At 42.4% G+C, this 26,674-nt stretch overlaps 3 protein-coding genes across 3 annotated transcripts in view; 2 read left to right on the top strand and 1 right to left on the bottom strand.

Moving 5' to 3' along the window:
- Window positions 1–26,674, bottom strand: part of grik1a (glutamate receptor, ionotropic, kainate 1a) — a 211,024-nt gene that overhangs the window by 129,454 nt on the left and 54,896 nt on the right. The gene's annotated exons all lie outside the window — the stretch shown is intronic.
- On the top strand, window positions 369–17,644 carry grm5a (glutamate receptor, metabotropic 5a; the record flags this gene model as incomplete). Its single annotated transcript, XM_084565094.1, has 17 exons — window positions 369–904; window positions 993–1,126; window positions 2,042–2,303; window positions 2,509–2,623; window positions 4,832–5,081; window positions 9,486–9,721; window positions 9,835–9,956; window positions 10,041–10,165; window positions 10,255–10,423; window positions 12,020–12,146; window positions 12,844–12,961; window positions 13,209–13,395; window positions 14,427–14,585; window positions 14,684–14,809; window positions 14,933–15,115; window positions 15,222–15,391; window positions 16,720–17,644. Exons 1-17 carry the CDS (start codon window positions 683–685, stop codon window positions 17,642–17,644), a joined length of 3,630 nt encoding a protein of 1,209 aa, XP_084421220.1. The 5' UTR covers window positions 369–682.
- Window positions 21,830–26,554, top strand: rab38b (RAB38b, member of RAS oncogene family; the record flags this gene model as incomplete). Its single annotated transcript, XM_084565095.1, has 3 exons — window positions 21,830–22,061; window positions 23,542–23,819; window positions 25,080–26,554. 3 exons carry the CDS (start codon window positions 21,830–21,832, stop codon window positions 25,227–25,229), a joined length of 660 nt encoding a protein of 219 aa, XP_084421221.1. The 3' UTR covers window positions 25,230–26,554.

Raw genomic sequence — 26,674 nt, 5'->3', positions numbered from 1 at the left:
TTGTTCCCATTTAGTCACTGCCGATGCTCCATGCTTTCCACGGTTTCGGAAGGGGAGGGGGAGAAGCAGGGGGGCTGTCGTGTGCGTCAGTAAGTCAAACATGTTCCAATAACGGGCGGTATTATCTGCTGCTATTTGCAGTTTGCTGTAGCCAGGCACCAGACTGAGCTTGAGCAAAAAAAAAAAAAACTGCAGCAGCGCTTTTATTTCTGCTCCTCTGTGATGGAGATGATCTGGGAAGGAATGGCATCTGCACGGCAGCTGGCAGAAAAAGAGGTAGGCTGAATGAATCTTTTAGTTTGCGCGTACAGGGCACATGCTGATGACTTGTTTTTTTGATTAGAGAAGAGATTTTTGATAAGGATCTAGTTCTACTCCACCGGCAGAGCAGCTTAGGTGTGGTACTGAAGTGAGAACAGCTTTTCAGTAACCATGGACAGCAGCTGCTTGCTACTTGACAGCTGAAAGTTTATGTTTTATCCATGATTCGAAGTATTTTATCATTGTGCCGGAATATGGTAAACTGACAGAGGAAGCCTTTAGGTGATTAACTCTCAGTGAACAAAAAACAACTTCCCATTCCTGTGTATTTCTTCAGGAATCTAACCCCTGCCCTTGGCACTGCAAGCACCATGCCACAGACAACGCGTTCATCTGAAGCTCAGCTCTAAGAGGACACAGGATGGCAGGAGGTGTAAGGAGGACCACAGGGATGGGTAGAAGGTTATACGTGGGGTTGTTAGCGGTGAGCGTGTTTCTGGGAGCTGATCTGAGCTGGCTTGGATTGAGAGACCAATTTGGCGTCCATGCCCAGAACAATGAGAGAAGAGTCCTTGCACATATCCCCGGAGACATCATCATAGGAGCCTTGTTCTCGGTCCACCATCAACCGCCTGCAGACAAGGTATGTGTTTATGTTTAAGTGTGCGCTCATTTCTATCCACTTATATACGTTAAATGTTAACAATCAGTTTGTGTCACACTTCATCCAGGTCCACGAGCGTAAGTGCGGCGCGGTGCGTGAGCAGTATGGGATCCAGAGAGTGGAGGCCATGATGCACACTCTGGATCGAATCAATGCAGACCCCGCTATCCTCCCGAATATCACCCTGGGCTGTGAGATCAGGTCAGCAACCAATCTCGAAATGTCCTGTGCTTGTTATTATTATAAATTGTTAATGATATTTACTGTGTGAGTGAACCATGCATTCAGACAATGAAGAATGCTCATGTAAATGAATGAGAAGCTCAGCATTACACCGTTATGTTACACAGAATAACACGTTTAAGTGGTCAGCAGCCTTCTCACAGGATCTCTCAGCGTGGGATAACACCTGCAGGTTTGGTTTAAAACTGTAATAAAATATAAATCAGAAAAGCAGGAATCAAATCAGCAAGAATGACCTGAATTTAACTGAGCTGTTAAAATACAACTAGTGTAAGTCACTAGTTGGTTACAGGATAATCTGGTTAACGGCCTGATATTTTACAACGCAGAAACAACTCACTTAGGCAGGGTCAAATATGTAATATTCAGCCTAAATTAAAAGATACAATACAATGCAATGAGGAAATTTGTCTTGAACTCAAGTGAGGCATAAGTGCCACCACCGCCAGAGTATTACAAAATAAAACAAATGACATATTAGCAAAAGCAGCATGTATAGGCACATAGTCACAAATTACACACATTGCACAATACAACTTGGTGTAATATTACACAAAATGCACAAATTGCACATCCAGTGATAAGAAGCGATAATAAGAACACCATGAAGCTTTCGCACAACCCCTGCAGCGTCAAGCAACAGTATTTAAAATTTTAATTGAAGCAGGCACAAATTAGTTTTTAAAACGGTTGCGTTTACATGGGGGTACTCATCTGCCAGAGGGTAAGAGCTCCCACAGAAAACATGAGATGAGTCAAACAATAATCTTTGTCTTAGTCTTAGGCATGAGGTGTAGAAGGTACCATCCTCGCCTTTATGTCCATAATTCTTGCCAAACTACTATGATTGTGAACTCAGTCTTTCCGCGCCAGGGACTCATGCTGGCACTCTGCAGTGGCGCTGGAGCAGAGTATCGAGTTTATCCGGGACACACTAGTGTCCACCGAGGAGGAGGAGAGCCAGGGAAAATGTACGGCGGAGGCAGGGAGCTTGCTTGTTCCGGGGAAGAAGCCCATCGTGGGCCTGATTGGGCCGGGTTCTAGCTCCGTGGCCATCCAGGTGCAGAATCTCCTCCAGCTTTTCAACATCCCACAGATAGCATACTCAGCCACCAGCATGGATCTCAGTGACAAGGTAAACAATCCAATAACAGCAAAAATAAGAACAATTAAACTGCAAAAATATATCTTTATATAGGTTTTGAGCATCATTTTTGCTTTAAGTTGCACCGTAATGTGACTTGTAATCGTATGGCAAATTATTTAATGGCCGGTTATGCAAACTGGTTGACAGGCTGTTACACTGCTGCACTTGTGAACATGCAAATCTCTTTCAACAGAGCCTTTATAAATATTTCATGAGAGTGGTGCCATCAGATATGCAACAGGCCAGAGCCATGGTGGACATAGTCAAAAAATACAACTGGAGCTACGTGTCAGCAATACACACAGAGGGTAAGTCTTTATGTGGGTTACTGTTTGTTCAACTGTGATTACACAGGGATTAATCACATATATACTGAATGTTTACAGTGAATTTCCAGTTTATCAACTACACATCTATTGTATTACACCAGTGCCACAGTAAATTGTGTCTTTGTGAAGCTTCCTTTATTTGTCATTAGGTCAGAAGTGGTGAAATGGTGCAATGGCTGACTCAGTCTGTAGTTTCAGTTCTTCGTTTCAGTACTTTTTTAGTTTTCTTGAAGAAGCAGAAGAGAAACATTGCACTTTTACTTACTTACTTACTTACTGACATTCTGACCTCCTACCAACACCTCATCCCAATCATGTTTATCATTTTGAGTGCTAATAGCCTCCTACAGCAGGAATACTGAAGCTAAAATAAGCCTGCGTCCACACGCTGTAGATACATTCAGCACACAAATACACACACAAACCAGTGCAATTTTCCCCTTCCGCTCTTTGACTATTAGATCCAAGTCACTCCACTGTTAAATCTCAGTAGTTCTTACTGTGCAGCGAAGGCCATTATAGCTATGGCGCAAATGTGAAATTGATATGATTTTAGCTCTGATTACCGTAATCCTGTTCTTCATAATCATGAAAGCTTACCGTAGAACATCTGCCATTTCATTTTTTCCTCATCCTCCTCAACATATGTTGTAAAAAGTTCTTTATTTCTGTCCTGTGAGGACAGGCTGACACAATGCTGCAATACTGAAGTTGCTGCATTTTATATTTTCAGCTTTTTTACAAAGCAAATCAAAATAACAGCAGGGTTATCACAACTTAAAGAGAGCTATTCCTTTACTTACAAATGCCATTTGTTCAGAAAAAACAACAAAACATAGCTAATGCAGTAACAATGCTAAATTTACTGCTACTTTTAAACTCACATTGGCTCTAGGTCATATGTTTATAAAATACTATGTGCCAAATCTTGACAGGATTGTCATTTTTTTTTTTTTTTTCATGTGTGAGGATTTAAAAATAAGGTCCTTTGGATGCCTGTTTTCAGAATAAAACCTAATGCAGCGAGAAGCTTATAATAAGAAGAGCCCATAGTTTATGTTGCACTCAATCTTTGTGGTGTTTCTGAAGCCCAGTAGGTAGAAGACTTTGATCATTGAACTGATTTATTTAATTTTACCTATAACTAGACATACATGTGCATTTTGTCCTGAGTGATTCAACATTTCATTAATGTCAAAAGATTTGATACACGGTGGCTTTGCGTTCCCAATCCCCATGAATGGTTTTTAAATATTGCACATCCGCTGTTGTCTGTTGTCTATTCTCACATTTCACTAACTGTCAGATGCAGGTGAGCCTTGTTTGCTACTCTGCATAACATTTCCATAATCTCATGATGACAAGGCTTATGATGCAGCAAATAATATAACACTTATCACAGCTGCAGTGGACACTAAATAGCTTTCAATGGTCAATACTAGAATTGTGTAGCTATTTAAAGACATCACCAGGGCAGTTCCATATATACTACAGACCCGAAATTTGTGCTCAGCCTATTTTCTATTACATTGTGATTAAAACTCATTATCCATTACCCCTTAAAAGTTTGAAAGACCTGATGGAAAGTTAGAAAGGACAAAAATATTGAAGAAAAGGACGGGGTTAATGTTATGCATGCAGACATCGAAGCGTCATCGGAAGCATTAATTTGAATCGAGGTGAAAACGGAGTTTAGAAAAATCAGACTATGTTCGAGGAGGCATATCACATACTGGAGTAAAACTCACATGTAGTGATGAAAAAGAAGCCTCCATCAGTGCCATGCCCAGAGTGAGAGTACGCTAGCAAAGCATCAGAAACTAGGTGACCTAATTTCCAGCAAATAGAGGGAAGTCTAACCCCCGACAGTTTTCATAATGAGGACCAAATTACCAGATTCTCAAGTGCTGTGTTGGCATTACACTTGTGTATTTGTTTGTTTACACGCTGTGTATGCATACACTTGTGTGTGGATTAGTGAAAAAGAAGATTTGTCTGGAATTTTAGAATTAAAAATTTTAATTAAAAGGTAAAATATTCATAAGGCTTTGTTGAAAGTTCCTCTTGAGTCAAATATTTTTACAGTCTCATTTGTTCAGATTGTAAGCTGTAATTAAACCCCAGGCTTTGTTTGCGCAGCGGTGTGTGTGTATATGAAAACCACTTCATTCATGTGGTCCGCCGCAGGTAATTATGGTGAGAGCGGCATGGAGGCGTTTAAAGACATGGCGGCAAAAGAGGGGATCTGCATCGCACACTCCGATAAGATATACAGCAACGCAGGGGAGCAGAGTTTTGACAAGCTGCTGCAGAAGCTACGAGGCCACCTACCCAAAGCCAGAGTGGTGGCCTGCTTCTGCGAGGGCATGACAGTCCGAGGCATACTGATGGCCATGAGGCGGCAAGGCCTGGTGGGAGAGTTTCTGCTGGTTGGAAGGTGAGTGGAAAATTCTGGCATATAGAAAATTTTGACAATTTCTGCTTCCGGGTTTCTTAGACTTCTGCATTACTTTCCAATCTAGACTTTCTCCTGATGTCCAGCATCCACAAACAAGATGTATTTGTTGTCTTTCGGACCATCTCTGTCCTCCCATCATCATCCTTATTACCATCTTCATTGCATCCATCAACATCTTGGTGTCGTAGGAAACTCAAGGTATTTCATAAGTACTTTTTGGCTACATAGTTAACACTGTGATACTGTACCTTTAAGAGGGTACTAAGAAGATTTTCATCTTTGTGATGTTACAATTGAAGAATCCATATTAAGAAATACAGTAACTGAACCACATCAATATTAAATAGTATTATATTATTATTGTCACTGTCACAAAAATAGACTGTATATGAAGATGGGCGACGGAATTGCTCTTCAAAAGTGAAGCCAAAGCAAGTAGAGCTCCCCCTGGTGGCGGGCTGCAGTATAGGTCATAAGCTCCACCCCCTCCATGTTAGTGGATGGGACTTGGGCCAAACTAAAACACTAAAATACACGTCAAATATATTTTTTTAAGGATGGTTTCAGTCGTTTTTAGGTAGGTTAATATAATGCTGATTCATGCCCAAGTGTCAGTTGTCCTGATGAGTTTCGTTTTAGTTGGTTATTTGACGCGTTTATGACGTTATTTGATGTGTCGTCATGATAACTACCAGTTGCCATGCCAACAGCAATCCGTGGGACCATAAGAGCAGGGAAAAAAAAGGAAAAAAAGAAGTACACTGTATAATCCAACATTTCCTTGCAACTGGTGGAGGATGAGCAGAGCGTAGTATGTAAACCAAAACACGAATGAGTCTGGCGGAAGTGTGGGTGGGTCGTCGATATTTTGGCTGTGCGTGGCTCCACTCTCGGACCATACTGCGCAGACACTGGCTCCAAAGTTGCAAGATGGTGGCCCCTGTATCCCCGGGAAAATGGTGTGAGTTTGACCAATGCAAGGAAGTGGCGACGTTTTGTCCGTATTATATACAGTCTATACAGTCTATGGTTCCAACTCAATAAAATGAAGTATAGTTGGTAGTATTATAGTGGTAGCTATACAGACAGATGAACTGATAACACATTAAATGTTTTCTAATATGATTATATGTGCAAGATGCGAATCCATCTTTAAAAATATATAATTTTGGAGAAATATTAAAATTGCATTTTTATTAGGGAATTATTACTGATTTATTCATTTTCAGGAAATATCACCACTTCAAATCTTACATGTGTCCACGTAATGAATCAGTGGATCATTTAAATAGAAAAACTGTTAAAGATTGGACAAACGGTGCAACAAGTATGCAATTAAAATCACAAGGGGAAAAACAAGCTAAAAAGGAGGGGGTTGATTTGGCAGGAGGTTTCTCTCCCTCCGAGAATAACATGTTTTATTTTAAGGTTTAGCTCTCTGGCTCGCTCCCGTCCCTGGTGTTCTATAAATGCCTTTCCTCATTAGGAGCCACATATGTAGGCTGTCGCTCAAATCTGACAGCAGGAAACATAAAATAACCTTGAACTACATATTGCAAAACAGCACGCTCTACCATCCACATTGTCACACAGAGCTTGCAGGTAGTCGCGGTGTTGTTGTCTGCGAATTATGGAAAATTCTATTTGTTAATGTTTTTCTCCCTGCTGTTCTATTTTTGATTTGATTTGAGATGTACTGTTGAGGTGGCAAATTCATCTCTGTTTCTCTTTTTGCTAACCTGCGCAAAACATCATTTCCATGGCAGCCTGACTGCGTAGATAACATTTATGGATAGGCAGAACTGTTGTATCCAAACCGCTGTCAATCCTCAGCTTGTTTTAGAGAGATGAATGAATTAAAGGATATTCTTTCATATATCACAGAATTCACATGATCGGTGAGGCTTACTCTTTAACATACAGTAAAATCGTCCCTATTTTTAGCCGCATTAGTGGTCTTTCTGTCAGTAAGCCATGAAGTAATGTCTTAAAACCAACTGTTTTTCCAAAATGTCCTCCAGAGAAAACCTTCATGAATTTGGTCACTAGCCCCAACTGTAAGGTCAAAATGAACAACCTTGGACTCTTTGAATAAGATGCACTTGGAAGAACTGTTAAATACAAAAAGCCTCCTCATGCATATCACGAGGCCACGGTGAGATTTAAAAAAAAAAAATCCAGCAAGAATCTGATCTAAACTAATCAAATACAGCTTGGTTCCGGAGCAGGGACCTCCAGGGTGGGCTCAAAGTCTGTTTTGAACCCATGTGGTTTCCTCTGGCTCCACCATTCTTCATATCTGTTGAGAAGCATCTCGAGATCTATCAAACGGATTCAGGCTGGGACACATAGTAGACTATGACAGTCTCTTCACACGTACTCCAACCGACAATTTGGAGTTGCTATTGTTAGTAAAGCAGCTTGACCTCTCGCTGGCTTCCCACCTGCAAATAGCCAAACGACCAAGATTGCTTGGGTTGTGGGAGAGTGTTTTTACTCCTCTTTGTGCAGACAGCCGTTCCATTTTCTGTTTTTCACTTTGGTAATGGGCGCCTTTCTGGCATCAAGTCCATATCACTACGGAGAACAAGTGTTAACTCAGAAAAGATCTGGCTGTAAAAGTATTGTTCCGTATTAGGTGAAATATCAGTGTATTTATGTGTGTGTGAGTGCACATTTGCACACTTATGTGTGTCTTCAGGCTTGTAGGTGGTGCAGCAACATGCTGCATACAGCATATTGCCCTCCCGGGTCGATGTGTGGGTTTCAGAGCTCTCGCTCAAGAGTGATTCAAACTATCCAGAGTCAAAGCCCTCCATGCTTTTCATATCCATTCCTCCCTTTTTTATGCCAGCGTACCATTTCTGTGCTCGCTTCTCTAAGGATGTGTTATGAAATGATCTCCTACCTCACCCAGAGAACCAGGCATCATAAAAAAAAAAAAAAGAAAAATCCCACCCACACTGCTGTTGTGTAACTCCAGTTCAGTTAGAGAAGTTTTCAAGTCTTTGGCTTTTTTTGTCAGTTAGACAGAGGAGAGTGTAAATCTTTGTGCTAGTGTGGGGTTTGTGTGTTTTTTTTACATGTATGCACATGGGTTGAGGTGTAATCAACCTTCTGTCATCGCTGATTGTAAATATCCTGAGGGAGCGATAATAATAGATGCAGTAGGAACCTTTTTTTTTAATAAATGGCATATCAGATGTGTCTGCAGACGTCTGTAATCTAAAGGTTACTTGGCATAATGTTTATGTGAAACATTTAGGGTCCCAGTCGGTGTTAAAATATATTAACAGATTGGTTCACAGGTACAGAAGGTTTCTGAAATGCAGATATTTGATCATGAGGTTGTTAGAATCCAACAAATTTTTATACGGTCTTCATTACTTGTATCTCTCAGCGGAGTTAACAGATAATGAGCCTATAGAGATCTAATTAATCAGCAGTCAGGCACACGCTTCACAAAAATAATAATGTGACCATGAATGCAATACAAATGACAAATCAAGGCCTGCAACACAAAACATGTTGAAGAGCAGCAACATACCATGTCTCTTTATCTCAGCTTTATCTCAGTCCTCCCACCACCAGCAACCTTTGATCCCCGGAGGAAGTTATCAGCAGACGAACATAATAAAGAGTGAACAGTTTAATTTCTCAATTTTTTTTATCTTTAAAATGTGATAAAATACTGCCAATTTAGATTCACATAGAATTCAGTAACTTTCTAAAGTCTTTGGGCTATGGGGGGAGACCATGTGCAGGTGGCCCACACAAGGAGAAATTCACCCAAAAAAGGCCAGTGGTTGATTCAAACCCATATCTTCTTGCTGTAACGCAAGCCCAAGCCAGCAGGTGCAATGCTATAATGTCACTTAGTGTTAAATATGAGGACATATCTTAGGTTAAAGAAAGCTGTCCGTTGTAAATTGTAATGTATCCTCTTTTCATTTGTTTCTCTGGCATAAAGTCTCAAGATTACCTGCTGTTCCCTGCAGATTGCAGACAATAACACTTTTTCTCCGCAACTCATTCTGAGGTCGACAGTGCTGTCTAAACTGTCAAATCATGGCGTGGGCTGTAATACAGAGCAGCAGTTACCAAGATGCTAAAACTGGTACACAATGTAACCCACGATACTTATTTAGCAGTTTCCGTATGAAAATTAGAAAGTTTTACTGCAGAAACACTGTGTGTGCGTCTATGTAAGTCTAAATGTTTTTGCATGAATGTGTGTGCATACCTCAGCAGTAGAAATTAAAATGTGAACAAACACATCCATACCAATAACCATAAAGTCATAAGAAGTGATTACTGGACTGATCCTTACTCTATCAACCTGTTGTACCTTTGTCTATCGACCTCTCGCTTCATCCTGTCCAGTGATGGCTGGGCCGACAGGTACGACGTGACCGATGGCTATCAGAAGGAAGCAGCAGGTGGAATCACGATAAAGCTGAAGTCTGCGTATGTGACGTGGTTTGATGATTATTACCTGAACCTGAAGCCTGATAACAACCTGAGGAACCCCTGGTTCCCCGAGTTCTGGCAGCACCGCTTCCAGTGCAGGTTGAGGGGACATCCGCAGGAGAGCGCCGCGTTCAACCGCACGTGCACCTGTTAGTACCGCATGGAGATCACGTTCCATACACCTACAGTGCTAAACCTGGTCACTTCTGTAATTACATCTAAACATGTCCCTTCTTCATGGCCACGTTTTTGTTTTCCACAGGGAGAGAGTCTTTACGCCATCAATATGCCCAAGACACCAAGATGGGCTTTGTCATAAATGCCATTTACTCCATGGCTTATGGCCTTCATGCCATGCAGCAAACCCTCTGTCCAGGATATAAGGTATAATGATCAAAAGTGCGCTCATATGAATGCTTTCACATTGAACCAGACAGTACTGACAGTACTGTGTTTGCTCCTCCTCAGGGTCTGTGTGAGAACATGCGGCCAATTGATGGGCGCAAGCTTCTGGAGTTCCTGATGAAAACCAACTTTACTGGAGTATCTGGGGAGACCATCCTCTTTGACCAGAATGGAGACTCACCTGGCAGGTAAAGAGTATGAATCTAAGGGTCAAATAAAGGAAGTGAAGGAGTAGAACTAAGGTTAAATACGTGCATGTACTGTAAATGTGCCTCAGGTATGAAATCATGAACTTCAAGCACATAGGCGACGAGAAGTATGCTTACATCCATGTGGGAAGCTGGGATCAGGGTGGCTTGAAGATGAACGATGAGGAAATCTGGAGTAACAACAGTGACGTCATCACGTCAGTCTGCTCTGAGCCCTGCCAGAAGGCACAGATCAAGGTACGAACCCCTCCAAGCTTTACATTTTTTACATGATTTACATGATTTTTTTTGTAGCAAGTGGTGTAGCTACCCTTTTAGCTGCATGCATATATCAACCTCTGCTTGGGTATATATGATTTGAATTCTCAAAACTCAGATTACAAGAATATTGTCAGCATATTGGTTTCATAGATTTATTCTTCATTATAGTCCACAGTACTTATCCCGGCTTTACCGAGGACAGCAGCTGAACACTGCAGCCTTAAATTGATCCCACAGGTTTACAACCTCCAAAACTACTCCTCGATCAGATCCTCAGATACCCCACCAGGGATTTACCGCAGCTCCGCATTCAAGCTTTAATCAGCTCCCATCTGGACTTTTCCAGCTCCCTTGAGCCCAACCAAACTATAGTCTGCCTCCTTTTTACCATCCCAAAAACCTAGTCTGTTAAACTCTTGTAACACAGTCTGTAATGAATTCAAAACTCTAGGCTCATGCATGTTTTTGAGAAGATCTGCAAGTTCATACACTCCAGCCCACGCTCTGATCTTTGGCCCTCTCTAACTTGAGCTGACCCGGCCAATGCCTCCACTCCTTTCCCTCTTCTCTCAATGAGGAGAACTCAATACCAGCATCATACTGACAACATATCCATTTAAAAGAAATACCTCACATATTATTTCGCAGCTGCTGTTTTTGCTGTCTCCACCAGTTCCTTTTTTGTACATCCATGAAGCGTATCCCAGGCTACTGTGACAATGTTAATCAGCACCATGTAAATCTGATGTCGTCTGCCAGGGCTGGATAGACACAATTCCCAGCATACAGCAACTAAGAGAATGCTACGGAAGTAACTGGTGATGTCGGGAAGCATGACATTGGGTCCAGGAAGCGTCCTGTTGCTCCAGATAAAAAAACGTGTGTGAGAGGAAAGACTACAGTCTAATAATCAAACAAATCGACAGCGAGGACAAACATGGATTGCTATTGTTGTGGCTTTTCTTCGCGGCAAGAAGAGAAGGGGCCGTAGCCGGTAAACATAGGTCATGTACACCTAGAGTTTGCATTATTTTTTGGTGTAATTCCGCTTTCTGCCTGAGGGGGGCGACTAAAATTCAACACTTTAAAATTTGAATTGGTAAAGAAAGTACTGTCAAACAAATGCAGCGGGCAGGAAAAAGTAAGTAAAAGAGAAATACATTTAGACACTCAGACTACTAATGAAATGCACTACTTCAGTAAATGTACTTACTTACATTCCACTAGTTACTGTGGATTATAGGGACACCCAAGCATTATATAAAATGATCAAATATTACCCTGAACCATCTCCTTGTTTTTGTGACTAACCTCTGGACCACTATGCTTCTAGTTCACTTTCTCTGTACTATACTTCTTCCTAGACTTAAGGGCTAAGGCAAAAAAAATTAATAATGAGACTCAATGACTTTCTACACACTTTTCTTCTTTTGATCCCCTGATGAAGAGCTCCTCATTTCCCTGTCCTACAGGGCAGTCAGAGTGTAAGATTAGCTACAGAAAAGTGCCATTGGAGCTTTGAGACCTTCCCGCCCTTTCACGCTGCTCGTGTGTATGTGCTCATGTCTCCAGGTGATCCGCAAAGGAGAGGTGAGCTGCTGCTGGACCTGCACCCCCTGCAAGGAGAATGAGTTTGTGTTCGACGAGTACACTTGTCGAGCCTGCATCCTGGGCTCCTGGCCCACAGATGACCTCACCGGTACGCACTTTGTTTACGTCTCTCTTACTTACAGCACAGCCCGGATGAGCCATCAAATCTGGGTCACACACTGATGGCTCACCCACAAATCCCCTTACATCTTATGTACCACACACACACACACACACATCACAGACTGGCTGACACGCTGTACAAAGACGCACTACTGCTCAGAAATCAACTCATGTATTTGTGACTTTAGACCCCTGCCAGAATAAAAGATTTGGCTGAGGCCTAATTTCTTAACACCAAATGATATAAAATCAGTTTGAAACCATTTTCTTGCTTTTTAGTGAACATACATTGATTCTCAAAATCTAAAAACACATAAAGCCGGTTTAGTTCATAACCCCTGTGTAAGGTTACACAGTAAAACATAAAAAAGCTGTGAGTTTATTCTGTTATCCTTTTATTTCTTCTCTCTGTGATGCCTCTTTTCTCCCTTACAGACCCCTTTAATGTTTCACAATCAATCTGCGTCATTTCTCATGACCCCATTGTTTCAAAAAGTGGAGATTTTACACATAGCAGCTGAATTGTTGATGCTTGGAGTAAACAGTGCAACAGGAGTGATTTTTTATTAATTTTTTTGCGCGTGCATGTGGATTCGCACCAAGCTGTGCAAATACACACTTACCTTTGATTGTCACTCATGCAGACGGATCAAAATGCTGCGTTCTTTCTCGCTTCCCCTCAGGTTGTGAGCCAATCCCAGTGCAGTTTGTGCTTTGGGGGGATCCAGAGCCCATCGCTGCAGTAGTCTTCGCCTGTCTGGGTCTCCTGGCCACACTGTTTGTCACTTCCGTCTTTATCAAGTAATTATAACTTTATTACCAAGACGAATCATGCACCTTAACAAGAAGTTTATATTGAAACTCAAAATCACAATTGGAAAAAAATAAAACTACTAGAAACCACACAACATACATTTTGCCTGTACACTACACTGTTGCCAACCTTCAGCTTTTTGTCTGACACTTTATAACCAAACTTTTAACAATTTAAACAATATCTTTACTTCTCACTAGTTTTGTAACTCTATATAAATTTATGTATCTGTAGGTTTTGGGACACCCCTGTGGTCAAGTCATCCAGTCGCGAGCTGTGCTACATCATTCTGGCTGGAATATGTCTGGGCTACCTGTGCACCTTTAGCCTCATCGCCAAGCCACACATAGTCTACTGCTACCTCCAGCGGCTGGGAATCGGCCTGTCCCCTGCCATGAGCTACTCTGCTCTAGTCACCAAGGTACTTTGTTCTCTGTTCGGTTTCCAGGAGGTAGAGGAACCAATATGCACCTTACGCTTTAGCGTCATGTTTCACTTCCTATGAAACTTTGTGAGTAAACAGGCGCGGTTCACCGACTTTGTTTGATATATTGTTAAAACTGCTACTTCTGCACAACATTTCCACAATAGCTGATTTAGTAGATCTTTTGCTTTCCTCTCCTCAGGGAATCATAAACAAAATATTTAGGACAAAGGGAGAAAGATACAGAATAAAGTTTTACTCACTTTGTTGCTGTTGATGTTGGAGTTCTTATGCAGAAAACAAAATACCATTAGGGAAATACCACATTTGTTCCAAATAAATTCTGCAGCATTGCCTGCACAGACGTTACTGAGAAGTCCACAGGAAAAAAATGGGAACTAATGTGAATCAGTGCGTTTTTAAAGGCCAAGAGTGGTCACAACAAATATTTTAAGTTAAATTCTTACGTATACTTAAGTACTTTGGGTATTTACTTTCATTACCTTTCACTAGCCTGGAAGTCATCCAGAACTTCCCCTGCCCCTTCTGTTTGGGCTGGCTTTATGCAGAAATGGACAGAAAAGTAACAGCCACGTAGTCATATGTGAGCGCTATTGAGTTGAATTTCTTTACAGCGTTTGGATTGGTTGTAAGATGCAGAAATCTTTTTTTTTCTCCATGTTGGTTGAAATAATGAAATCCCACTGGCGTGTTACCAGACTCAAATTCTGATAAGAGCTGAGTCTGGCTACACCAGGCTATAATTTAACCTTTGGACAGCCGGTTTTTAATCAGACAAAATATATATAAAAAAAAAGGCAACAAAGGATTAAGGCAGGAGAAGGCTAAATAACTTGGGTGATAGCCAACTCTAAAGGAGGCACAGTAGAAGTTGAATCTGTGTGTGGGCTGAGGTTGATGTTTGAGATCTGGAAAGGGGCTTATTGTTATGAATCAGTGTGAGCGGTATTATCCAGAGTCGATGTAATTGAAGCCTGCATAACCGTTTTGTCTATTTTTTGCTCCAGACCAACCGTATAGCACGGATCCTGGCAGGCAGCAAGAAGAAGATCTGCACTAAGAAGCCGCGCTTTATGTCCGCCTGCGCACAATTGGTCATCGCCTTCCTACTCATACTGCTGCAGCTGGGAATTATTGTGGCACTGCTTATCATAGAGCCACCACAGGTACAATATGTGTGTGTGTGTCCTTTATTTGTGTGGGGGATGTTCATTTGCATTTATTTATACAAACTAGAGCGACCTAATCCTATCTCTGTTGGTAGGTTATCTATGATTACCCCAGCATCCGTGAGGTACACTTGATCTGCAATCTGACCACTCTGGGGGTGGTGGCGCCGCTGGGCTACAATGGACTGCTTATCCTCAGCTGCACCTTCTACGCCTTCAAGGTACTTCAGCATAGCCAGAGTTTGTAATTCAAGGTTGTCTTGTTATTTTTTTTTTTTTATTCCTTTTCAGAAGTTTCTTCATTCTTTCTGCTTCAACATACATACAATCTGCTTTCATTACAGACTCGTAATGTACCAGCTAACTTTAACGAGGCCAAGTATATTGCCTTTACCATGTACACTACGTGCATCATCTGGTTGGCCTTTGTCCCGATTTACTTCGGCTCCAACTACAAGATCATAACCATGTGCTTTAGTGTCAGCCTCAGTGCCACGGTGGCTCTCTGCTGCATGTTTGTGCCCAAGGTAAGAAACACCCATAAGGGATTTCCGCAAGCTCTTTTGGTATCACCTTTGTACCTTTGCACTGTTTTTACACTGACAGTTATTTGTTGCTCGTTTTTGTGACCAGGTGTACATCATGCTAGCCAAGCCCGAGAAAAATGTCCGCAGTGCTTTCACTACATCCACAGTTGTGCGCATGCACGTGGGTGATGCCAAGAAAGCCACCAAGACTGGCAAAGCCTCGAGCAGCATGGCCAACTTGTTTCGGCGCGGAGGCTCGTCACAGGACAACATTAGGTAAACGTGGGACTTAGGTGGGCATTACGCTATCTAAAACCCAAGTGATTAACTTCTTAACTCAACACTGTATTTCACAAGTTGTTATAGAAATAAGAGTTGCACAATTCAACTAAGGCCATGTACTGTAGATGATTGTTTTTAGACAATAAAAACCTATGAACCTGTGCATTCACTCCTACAGACAAGTGTTTAGATTTCATTTACTTATACCAGTCAGCCACAGCATTATGACCACTGACAGGAGAAGTAAATAACATTGACAATCTTGTGACAATACAATGTTCTCCTGGGAACCAGGCACCCCCGCCCCATAGCAATGACACTCCTTGATGGCAGAAGCCATCCCCAGCAGGATGCAGCCTGACACGGGAACACACACAAAAACGGTTTAGGAACAACATGAAAAACAGCACAAGGTGTTGACCTGGCCTCCAAATTCACTAGATCCCAAACTGATCAAGTATCTGTGGGATGAACTGGAACAAGTCTGATCCACACAGGACCGTCCCCTCAACCCACAGGACCCAAGGGCCCCCACTAACAATATTATGTTGCCAGACACCACAGGACACCCTCAGAAGACCCATGTCTATTCCCTGATGAGTCACAACTGATTTGGAGACACAAGGGAGACCTACACAATTTTAGGAAGGTGGTCATAATGTTATGCTTGATCAGTGTATAATAGCATGTGTTATAAATTTAGCATATCCGTCTAACATTATAAAACTTTTCTCTTTAACTATGCAATAAAAATACCTGCAAGACTACGGAATCAAGACAATACAAAACACAGTATCATATCAGTAATGTTAGGTTACAAAAGGATAGATTCCAATGAGAAGAAGCTAAAATGAGACAGCTGGAGAAATGGAAGTGAACTGTAAACTACCTGCTGGGCTTATTATCAGGCAACCTAAACAACTCATTTCTGCCCACAAGTCTTCTGTTGAGATACAGTCTGTCTATGAACACCGTTTATATCGAGCTGCAACAGGCTGAATATGAAGCCAAGAAAAACTGCTCCCTGAGCTCAGAAAAGGCTACCTCATTTGGGTTAAGTACTCCCAGAGGATGCTCACTGTCTTTAAGGATTCTCTTTCTAGGGAAGATAAAAGAACATGGATCATGACTTTATGTTACGCAGAAAGCAAAAGATAGAGCAGGAGATTGTGGAAATAGAACATGGACCTTAACGTAGATGGTAGATGTTCTTCTGTTAACCTGACATGATGCTAAAATAAGGATAAGTATAAACTGTACATGTTTCTTTTATGTTGATGTGTCGTATTTATCGTCACGTCTGCCTTTCGTGTGATTTGCAGTTCCAATGGGAAATCTGTGACCTGGAAGCAGAATGAGCAGAGCTACAGACCAAACCTGTGGAAAAGGATGTCCTTCCACGTCAAGAAAAAGGACCCAGTCGAGGTGAATCAGACGGCCATCATCAAGCCCTTCTCTAAAGGAGGAGATACACCTGGGGACTGTGTCGTCAAAGAAGAGCCACAGCTGTCTCAGTCTTTCACCTGCACGCCCACTCGTTCACCCCTTCCCGCCATTAGCCAGCATGCAGCAAAGCCGAGGGGTCTCCAGGGAGGCGAGGATGGCGAGCAGGTGCAGGTTTTACCTACCTATGTACCTGAGCACCCTGCTGGGGTCAGAAGAAGAGGTGCGGACAACAACCCCACACCCCAGGGTGTTGGTATGGTGGATGGTGGGGATATCAGCATTATAGGTGTGGGTGACATCGGCATAGGGATGATTGGCGGCCAAACTCAGGGTACCACTATCATGGACCAAATCAGCTGTGTGGTTAACCGCTTCACCGCCAACATCAGCGAGCTGAACACCATGATGCTGCCGGGCGGAGCCACCGTCAGCCCCCCCTCCACCACTGCCGTGCCCGCTGCCGCTGCTGCAGATACCACCCCCTGTCCACCTCAGTACCTCACACCCAGGAGCAGACAGGCCCCCTCCACCGTCACCACGTACGCCGAGGTATCCGCGGTCTCCAGTTTCTGCGAGAATCGACCAGCCGGCAAGATTTACGAGCACCTGGCCGGGACTTGTGTGAGTGGCAGACGCGCCAAGGACATGGAGGAACTGATGGCTCTGACGCCTCCTTCTCCATTTAGAGACTCGTCTCTGAGCTCCAATGGCAGCTCACCCCCCTCCCTGTCCCCGGCCTCTGAGGCTGAATATGACCAGCTGCTGCTGAAACACTACAGCCAGAGCTCCTCCTCCCTTTAAACCCGCTTCTCGACGCGTTTTCTCTTTGTCTATCCGTAGTTTGGAGTATTTTAAACTCCTTAAGACACATCTTCAGACGGGACCAAACTCTTTGATGCCTTTCTACTCTTGGATATTATGAATGTTTAAGCAGATTTTGTAAAAACACATGTTCATTTTCAGATGGGACTGAATGCATACAAACACATGCCCATGTTGGGACGGCTGAGAGAAGAATTTGGGTAAGAGGATTTATTATCCAGTGCTGAGCAATGCTTTTATCATTGACCAAATGACTGAAAATTGGACTCATATTGGCAATTTAAAGACTTTTTAACTCTTCTGACACATTTCAAACTCAGTTTAAACTCCAAAGACAACACTGGTAAGGGGAGAAGAAAATTCAGCTCAATCATAAGTAGAAGAACTTCCCAATTATCTTCTTTCATTGTTTTTTTTTTTTGTTTTGTTTTTTTGGTATTTCTTAGGATTATGCCAAAATAGCAGATGAATCTCAGTAAGGCATGTGGTTTTCTAGGATCTAGGAAGTACAGGTATTACAAACAAACTAAAGATGGTTGTATTTGGGTTGTATAGTTTTCATTATCTTTTATCATAATAATACAAAGTGTAATTGTGTTTTTTTATTGCTTGCTGTTGACCTTCTATTCACGATGTGACGTTTGTGTTACTGACAAACAGCCCTCACCTGGAATACTTTGAGGCCCAGCTGGACGCAGAGTGTGTCAGTGTGAAGGCAAACAGCTCAAATAATTTCGTCTGAAATCAAAAGGTCAGAAATGACTCATATGTCTTGCTCCCCCAATTCGTTGCCAGAGACTGTAGGAGAGCTTTTAGCATCCTGGTGCTGATGGAAAAGGTGTACAGTTGCACAGACAGACGTACAGACAAGAATCAGATTTTTCTGCACATGGTGTTGCCACTGACCTTCGATTTTCTGTGGAAGAAATAATTACTGAGCACTGAGAATGAAACCCCTCCAGGGACACCTTATATCTCAAGGGAATGTTAGACATCATCTCAGTGGATCCAATCATCAGGCGTTTAACCCACAAAGAGCTTACAGACAACACAGATGTCTTCTTTAAATATTTTACCTAGACGTGACTTAGCTGAATGTACGATAAGTTCATGGTGGACCAAAACGATCTTCCAGCTCAGGATGTATCTGAACCAAAATACTTTTCGACTTCTGCTCTTACCTGCCCGAACGAGCGCGTTGGCTCAAAAGTGTTTCCAGTTTGCATGATGTCAAGGTTTGTTTGCACTCCCTGAGATATGTTTGTAATTAAGTACTTTTCAGGAACTTAATGTCGAACCGCGTGTAATTTATAGTAGCAGACTAATGATGCTATTAGTGATATTGATGTGTTTTTAAGGTTACTTTTAGGAGGAGAGAAGTGAACTGATAGTGTGCCGGGGTTTTTAGATATCTTTTGCAGAACAGCTTGTTCCTGGCCTTGCTTTCTACTTACATTATGTGCCAATGTCTCTTTGCAGTAATTTACATTGTGTTTCTATAAACTGGGTCACATTGAATATGCACTTGAATATTTCAATTCTTTTTTTATTCTTCTTTTTGTATCTGCATTTTGGCCTCTTTGAAGATATACAACAATAGTTTGAATTCACATGTTTGCAGCTTCTACCTGACTTTGACTGACTCTATCCCCGTGATTATGTGTTCTGTTGACGCGCACAGGAATCTGTTCATGTTTTTTAAACGGTGCAGTAATTTTTCAGTGTGAAAACCCTCTGAGAGAATTACCATATTTGCATGCAGGTTTGTGCCAGCTCCAGTTTTGCATTATGCTTTATGCCAGTAATTCACTTATATAATTTAGAGAATGTTTGTCTCATCTCTACATCTGCTTTTCAGATTTACGATATACGTTTATGCTGCATTAAAGGTTGCCATACAGAATGCTAAATATTTCTTACAGTCATTTGTAATTTACATTAAATGTTTTTTATTTACATTGAAGGAATTAAGAAATGTAGGAAGACATATAGGAAGTTACAAGAAGAACATTTCAATTATGATTGCAAGTAGAAGGTTTCTGCTATTTTTTTTTAAAGAATCTGTTATAAAACCTTGTTTTTAAATGACAGGTAAAATTCAAAATTAGCATGTTTTAAGGAGTCACGTTTGTTTTAAATCCTGCGACCTGGACCACATGTAATGTTATTTTTACACTGTTAGTCCCCGTTACTTATGGACCTTTTCTAAATAAGAATATAATTATGTCAAATTACTGCACGATAATTAATAAACCTAATGGGGAACAGGGTTTCTAGGGCACCCTTTATTAAATAACACCTGATATAAAATCCTATGCCGTATATTGTAGTCCAAAATTGTTTTGTGAAATTAACATCCACCAGATGGTGAGCAGAGTTTCTTCATCGTCAGAGAGTAACAGGCTTTGATGAGCCCAGGGAGAGTGCAAGGCCTCAAGGGACCAACGGTGTGTGGTGTTACATACACTTGATTAACAAAAATATATGCAACACATTCCAGTATATTTCAACAACCTACAGTCTCTAAATGTGTCAACGAAGTACGAATTCCTCTTAGCACATCGCCACAGATCATCCGTACACAGACAAGTGTTAATAGAATTTTTTTTTTCTTGGCAGAGAAAAAGCGAATGCATCTTGAAGCGGAGGACATTATGATTTCTCTCACTCTATCAGAACACTTTAGATTAACGCCGTGACACGGTGTGCCTTTGGGGTTGTGTTTCCAGGAACATATTTACAGTGTAATCACAGTTTTAGTCATTGTCATTGGCATATATGTTGTGCAAGGTAACCACCACTGTAAGCCCAGTATAGTTCTATCACCACCCCTCCAAGACATCTGCCAGCGCCTTTGTGTCTGTTTTTGCACAAGAAATCTATAATTTCTGTTGATCAGTTAATAGTGGTGCTGGGAGGTGTTGAAACAAGGAGATGCACTTATTTTTGAAACTTAATTCAGCAACCTCAGTCCATGTTCGGGACTTTATGTGGTTCTGCTAAAAGTTATCCCCATATTTTAAGGCAAAACCGAGCAAGTGTCTTCTGTATAATTTACGGTTAAAGTTGTTTAATTACGAATTAATACACCAATCAGGCGTAACATTATGACCACCTTCCTAATATTGTGTAGGTCTCCCTTGTGCCTCCAAAACAGTTGTGATTCATCAGAGAATGGACATGGACCTTCTGAGGGTGTCCTATGGTGTCTGGAAAAAGGATGTTGTTCGTGGGGGCCTTTGGGTCCTATGAGTTGAGGGGCCTATGGGCCTCTGTGGATCAGATACTTGATCAGTTTGGGATCTAGTGAATTTGGAGGCCAGGTTGCAGGTTGCCTATAGTTGCATTTTAATCAGCATTACGCATTCAACAGAGGCAAACCGGCAAATGTTTGGGGTCCTCAAAAAAAGGAGGACCCCAATGGACACGCAATTGGATTTGCATGCATTTGGCAACAGCAATAATAGGCACTAAAAAGAGGTGATGGCGGCCCCTAAGACCCTTCAAGAGCAATCCTTCACGCTGTCATATGATAGATGAGAGCCACAAGAGCAAAGAAGACAAGCTACTGTATTTCAGAATGTGAGGATCTCTCTATTGTGAGTTAATATTTGATTTAACATATCCATTGCATGTTGGTCCCCCATTGTAGTTCAAATGCTCACCTGTGTGTGTGTGTGTGTGTGCATGGTATTATTATTTAAATTCTGACCTTTGATCCAGCACGTGGGTGGGGAGTTGTTTCTCTGGGGTATCCCTAAAGTCTTGGAACAATACTGATAAAAAAACAAAAACAAAAAAAACTTTTATAAAACCTAGTAAGATATCAGGTTGATAGCTGGTGACTGCACCGCCACAGGACGTGAAGGGTTAAACTTTACTGACACTTTTGTTATGGGGAAGTATATTTGAGTACATACTCAGAAAACACTCACTGACTGCGCCTTCCCACTAACCTGCGCACCGCACGTCTTGCCCCGAGGTGGCGAGGCGAGGTCACAAGTTCCCAAGCACAGCCCCTGAGCGATCACGCACTCCCCCACAGGGAGGGCGGTTCCTAAACCCACACGGAGAGGGACACACACGGGATCGGGGGAGTCAAACCGCTCTCACGCCGAGTCAAAGTCGCTGGGAGCCGCTGCGTCTGAGATCCCGACAGGTGGAATGACCAATCACCCATCACACTCCTCCAACGGTATGCAGAGTCTACGGAAGGAGCACCTGTACAAGGTGCTGGTTATCGGAGACCTCGGGGTCGGGAAGACTTCCATCATCAGACGGTACGTCCATCAGACCTACTCCACTAACTACCGGGCCACCATCGGAGTGGACTTCGCCTTGAAAGTGCTGAACTGGGATTCTGAGACTGTCCGGCTTCAGCTGTGGGACATTGCAGGTGGGACAATGAAAAGGTTGAACATGCTACATGTCTTATATAAATTTGCTGGGTATTAAGTCACCAACTGACACATCTGCAGGGACAAGTAATGCTCAAAGATGGGTGTGATGGATCTGTATTTAATGCCATTTATGGCTTAATTATCTATTTATTTATTTATTTTTATGTTTAAATGTGAAAGAAACGAAACATTTCAAACTGAAACGTTTAGCAACGATGTCTTAGTTCCTCAAAAGTTGATGGTTTGGCCAGATAAGTCCTATCTTCGAACTGATATGGAAACATTCACAACTTGAAGATGCACTGTCACTGTGGAGAGCTTGTCTCTGACACAAATACTGACTCTCTCTCTCTCTCTCTCTCTCTCTCTCTCTCACACACACACACACACACACACACACGCAAATTGCTTGGAGAAGACCAGCATGCTGTTATCCAGTCATTCATTTAAGGTATGATGTTGTATCATGTGATAAGGCCCATGTGAGGGAGATTTAAAGGCCAGTCACAGGAGTGTCATTGTAGTCTAAATACTAAACAAAACATCCTCACTCAGTCACCCCCGCCCACACACACACGCACACATGCAGGCGCATGCTGTCAGCGTTTAATTTTTGATCCATTAAATTAAATTAGTCCCATCTGAGTTTCCTACCTGCTTGAAGTGAATCCAGAGGAAAGGCTGAAACAGGCCAAGTGGGGGAATTCTGCTTTGTTACGTTTTACGGGGTACATTTCAGCCTCCGTGTTGTACTTTGAAGTCGCGCACGGCTGAAAATTGCACCGCTGGCTTATTGAATGACGGTGTGTCAAGTGACAGTTGTGACGCGTGTGACTATCTGACGCAGCTGTCACGCCGCAGCGGCCCAGATGACGGTTCCTTGTGAGCCATCGAAATCATTCATACGTTGCCTTGCATCGAAATGAGGAAGCTGCCTATTCAATTGTCAGTCACATTATCCATTTCCTCTTACTCATGATCGCAGTGTTTTGTCCTTGCAGAGTACTTGTGTGGCCTGGCATTCATTGATATTCATCAACTATGTAAACCATTTCGGCATGCACAGGAAGCTCAAAGCACACACCTACACGCTCAGGTCTGGACCAACAAGTACTAGCATTAGACAGCAGATCACACACCCTGAGGGAATGTCCTGTTGACATCTAACCTGCTCCTCAAGCACCTAGTCTGAAAGTTTCATTTAAGTAGGTTTGTTATCAGCAAGAACAAGCAGCTGCATTGAGCGTCTGTTTAAGTGCAACGTGACAGCAAGTCCACAGGAATGTGCTGCATCATGGGAATGCAGGCGCCGCTAACTGCAGTCCTAATGCCAGCTGAATTAGTTGTTTTGCTGCAGGAAAAAAAAATGCAGGAAAACAACGGAAACCTGTCACCGCACTGGTGGTTGGGATGACAGCAATGTTACCACATTAATGAATAAACTTCCCCGCGTGTCTTTGTGTCTGCTCATCACAGGTCAGGAGCGCTTCGGGAACATGACGCGGGTGTACTACCGCGAAGCAATGGGAGCCTTCATCGTGTTCGACGTGACGCGGCCGACGACCTTTGAGGCCGTCATCAAGTGGAAGGAGGACCTGGATTCAAAGCTAATGCTGACTAATGGACAGAGCATTGCCACTGTGCTGCTGGCTAACAAGTGTGACCAGGGCAGGGAGTTGACCAACAACGGCATCAAAATGGACCAGTTCTGCAAAGACCACGGTTTTGCCGGTTGGTTTGAGACGTCCGCTAAGGTGAGATCAGAGTATGGTTAAAAGATCTTGTTTGCCACTTATCAGGGATGACCTAAACCCTCAATTTGTACCTCATGACTGGAGATAATTAGCCAACCTTAACACTCAGGCTGATAATTGGGGGCTAACAGCTAACCCATATCTATCCACTGTTGGAGAATATGCTAACTGGTTGCTAGCTGTAACCTAATAGTTACCAGACACATGTAAATAAGCAGACTTCCCAAAAATCCACTACTTAATCATCAAAATGGTTATGAATGGGGCTGACTGTAGGCCTTTTACAGTGAATGCCTGACGAGCACAGTGGAGATCCTCTCCCACTCAGATCACATCAGTCGGTAGCAAACATCCCCACAGAGCTGGCTGGAATTTCATATCCTCGTGGAAGGTGGCTCTGTGAGAAACATTTACAAACCAGGGTCAGAACGAGGTATCATAATCAGCTGCTGTCTGGTGTTCAGACAATGGATTCAGGCAGTAATCCAAACACATATACTGTATACTGTGCATCTGATGGACCATTGAAGATTATTAGATGTTTATTGATTACGACATTAAGAGGCAAGACGTACTGTTTTATGGCAGTGGAATCACATTGAGACATTTAGGTATATTTCTAATATACAGTATATGAGTATGTGATATCCATGGATCTTTACAGTATATTAAAATATAATATTCTGTTAGTTTGATCCAATATTTTCTGTATGATTCTGTCTTTATCTGGTTCATTTTTTGCCTGCCAAAAAAAAAAAAAATACATTTAAGTAAATTTTTGTGTTGCACAAGAGTTTGAATTGCAAACACTCCGTAGTGTTAACACAGAGCTTTAAATTCTGCAAATGCTGTCTTCATTTACACATCCTCTGTTAACACTAACGTGTGGGAGCACTGTAAGCGGGCCGCCATCTTTGTGGCATCGAGACTCAACATTCTGAAAGGTCAGAGTGTTTAAGGCGCGGGGTCTGCCAGAGCTGTCAGAGCACGGCGATGCAAACTGATATACTCACCCTTCTTCGGGAGAAGACGGGAAAATGATTACTGCGTCTACATGAGGTGGTTTTAAACTGACTGCGCACGTGGCGCTGTTTGAATGAACGTTGGAGTAAATGAATTACCGCACGCTAACTTTAGCTGCCGAGCCCTGACAGGAGGGCAACTGAAGCTGGAACGTTATGTGGTTAGCTGAACAGTGGTAATTGTTTCAATAACTTTTTCACAAGCCATAACTAACGGCAGTTAATCTCTCCCCTTCAGGACAATCTCAACATCAGCGAAGCCGCAAACTTCCTGGTCAAGCACATCATGGCCACGGAGAACGACATCCTGAAATCTGTGGTGCCGGACACCATCTCACCGCAGCTCGACTCCGGCAGGCAGATGAGCTGCTCCGGCTGCTTCAAGTAATGAAAGGAGGAAGGAGGAAAAAAAAAATATTGGACAATGAGGGACAGAAGCACCACACAGCCTTCCTAGGAGATCTCAGCAGTACCTACAGTTTGGCTCGTTCTGGTCCAAACCGGAGTTGAACATTTTAGTTTGTCGCACGTCCGTGGAGCAAACCAAAGCTGGCAAACCAAAGACAAATGGACTCATTGCACATTTATTTAACAAAGTTTTGATCGTAATGTGAGTGTGTAGTATTAGACAGAAGGAAACAGTATAGAGTCATATTGCTGTCTGTTGCGTTCAGACCTGCTGTTAGTCTTATATCCGTTTTTTTTCTTTAATTTTTTCATTTCAAGCAACTGTGATTGTGTTCCAGTGCTCCCCCTGTTTACTTCATATCCACGTGAACTTGATAAACTGCGGGAGACAGGCCGTTTTTCTTTAATGTTATTCCGCACGAGCTCAGAGAAAGCCGTATTGACACTTCTCAGTGGATTCCAGATTTGCTTTTGTGTGTAATCATGTGAAATTTGCACATACGTTGTTTTTTTTTTAACGATTTTAAGTTATTTACATGATGCTTTTATGAGTGTAACGCTGGTTAATGTGCTCTGTTGAACTGCTTAAAGCGTGTCCTACAACGGACTACTGTGTAATCTTTATTTTATTAGGCAGTCGAGGTGAAAACATACGTATTTATAGCAAAGAGTTGAAGCAGCGCGGAGAGAATCAGAGAGTTAAACACTTAGACACTTTTGTGCAGGTCCACTGGAGGAGCTCCAGCTGATTCTTTGATGTCTCAAGTTTGTTCGGCTCCTACACCTGACTAACGTGATTTCTATTTTTACGAGAACTTGTGTGTGCGTGTGTTGTCGATTTTCTAGTTGTAAACTGGGCACTCTCTTAAGTTCATTTGCCAAAACCTAACCCTCAGTATCCATGGTAACTGGAGTCCTTTTTTTATGGATGTCCTCAAACATCCACGTGAAGCTATTTCTCGCTGTACGATGCTGACACACACACGGACCGGTACGTGTACACTTATAGATTGATATTTCCACTCTCCTTGTTCTCATCCTCATCTATTCAGTGTTTCAGGGGCATTACATATTCCTTGCCAAGCTGCACTGCAAACCCAGAGATGCAGTATTTTAATTGGTTATTCAACAAAAAGCCTCTGATTATATGTGAAGATCTTCAGAGTAACCCGCCACCCCCGTAACACTTGGTTGTAGTAACATCCATGTGTCTCTTTTGCCAGCAGTAAAATCACTGAGTCCTGACCTCACATAAACCCAGAATCAGTTGCTCGGGTTGCGACATGTGGCAGATCTGGATAAAATCAAGTGTATTGTGCGATCGGTCACTATTTATCTACAGTAATTGTCTAATGGCGTAGATAACATTGGTTCCTCCGGTCCGCAGAGTGCATGCTACATATGCACGCAGCAGCAGTATCATGG

Source organism: Chelon labrosus, assembly GCF_963514085.1.
Source record: "Chelon labrosus genome assembly, chromosome: 17".
Lineage (NCBI taxonomy): Eukaryota > Metazoa > Chordata > Actinopteri > Mugiliformes > Mugilidae > Chelon > Chelon labrosus.
This window is presented reverse-complemented; position numbering and strand designations above follow the sequence as displayed.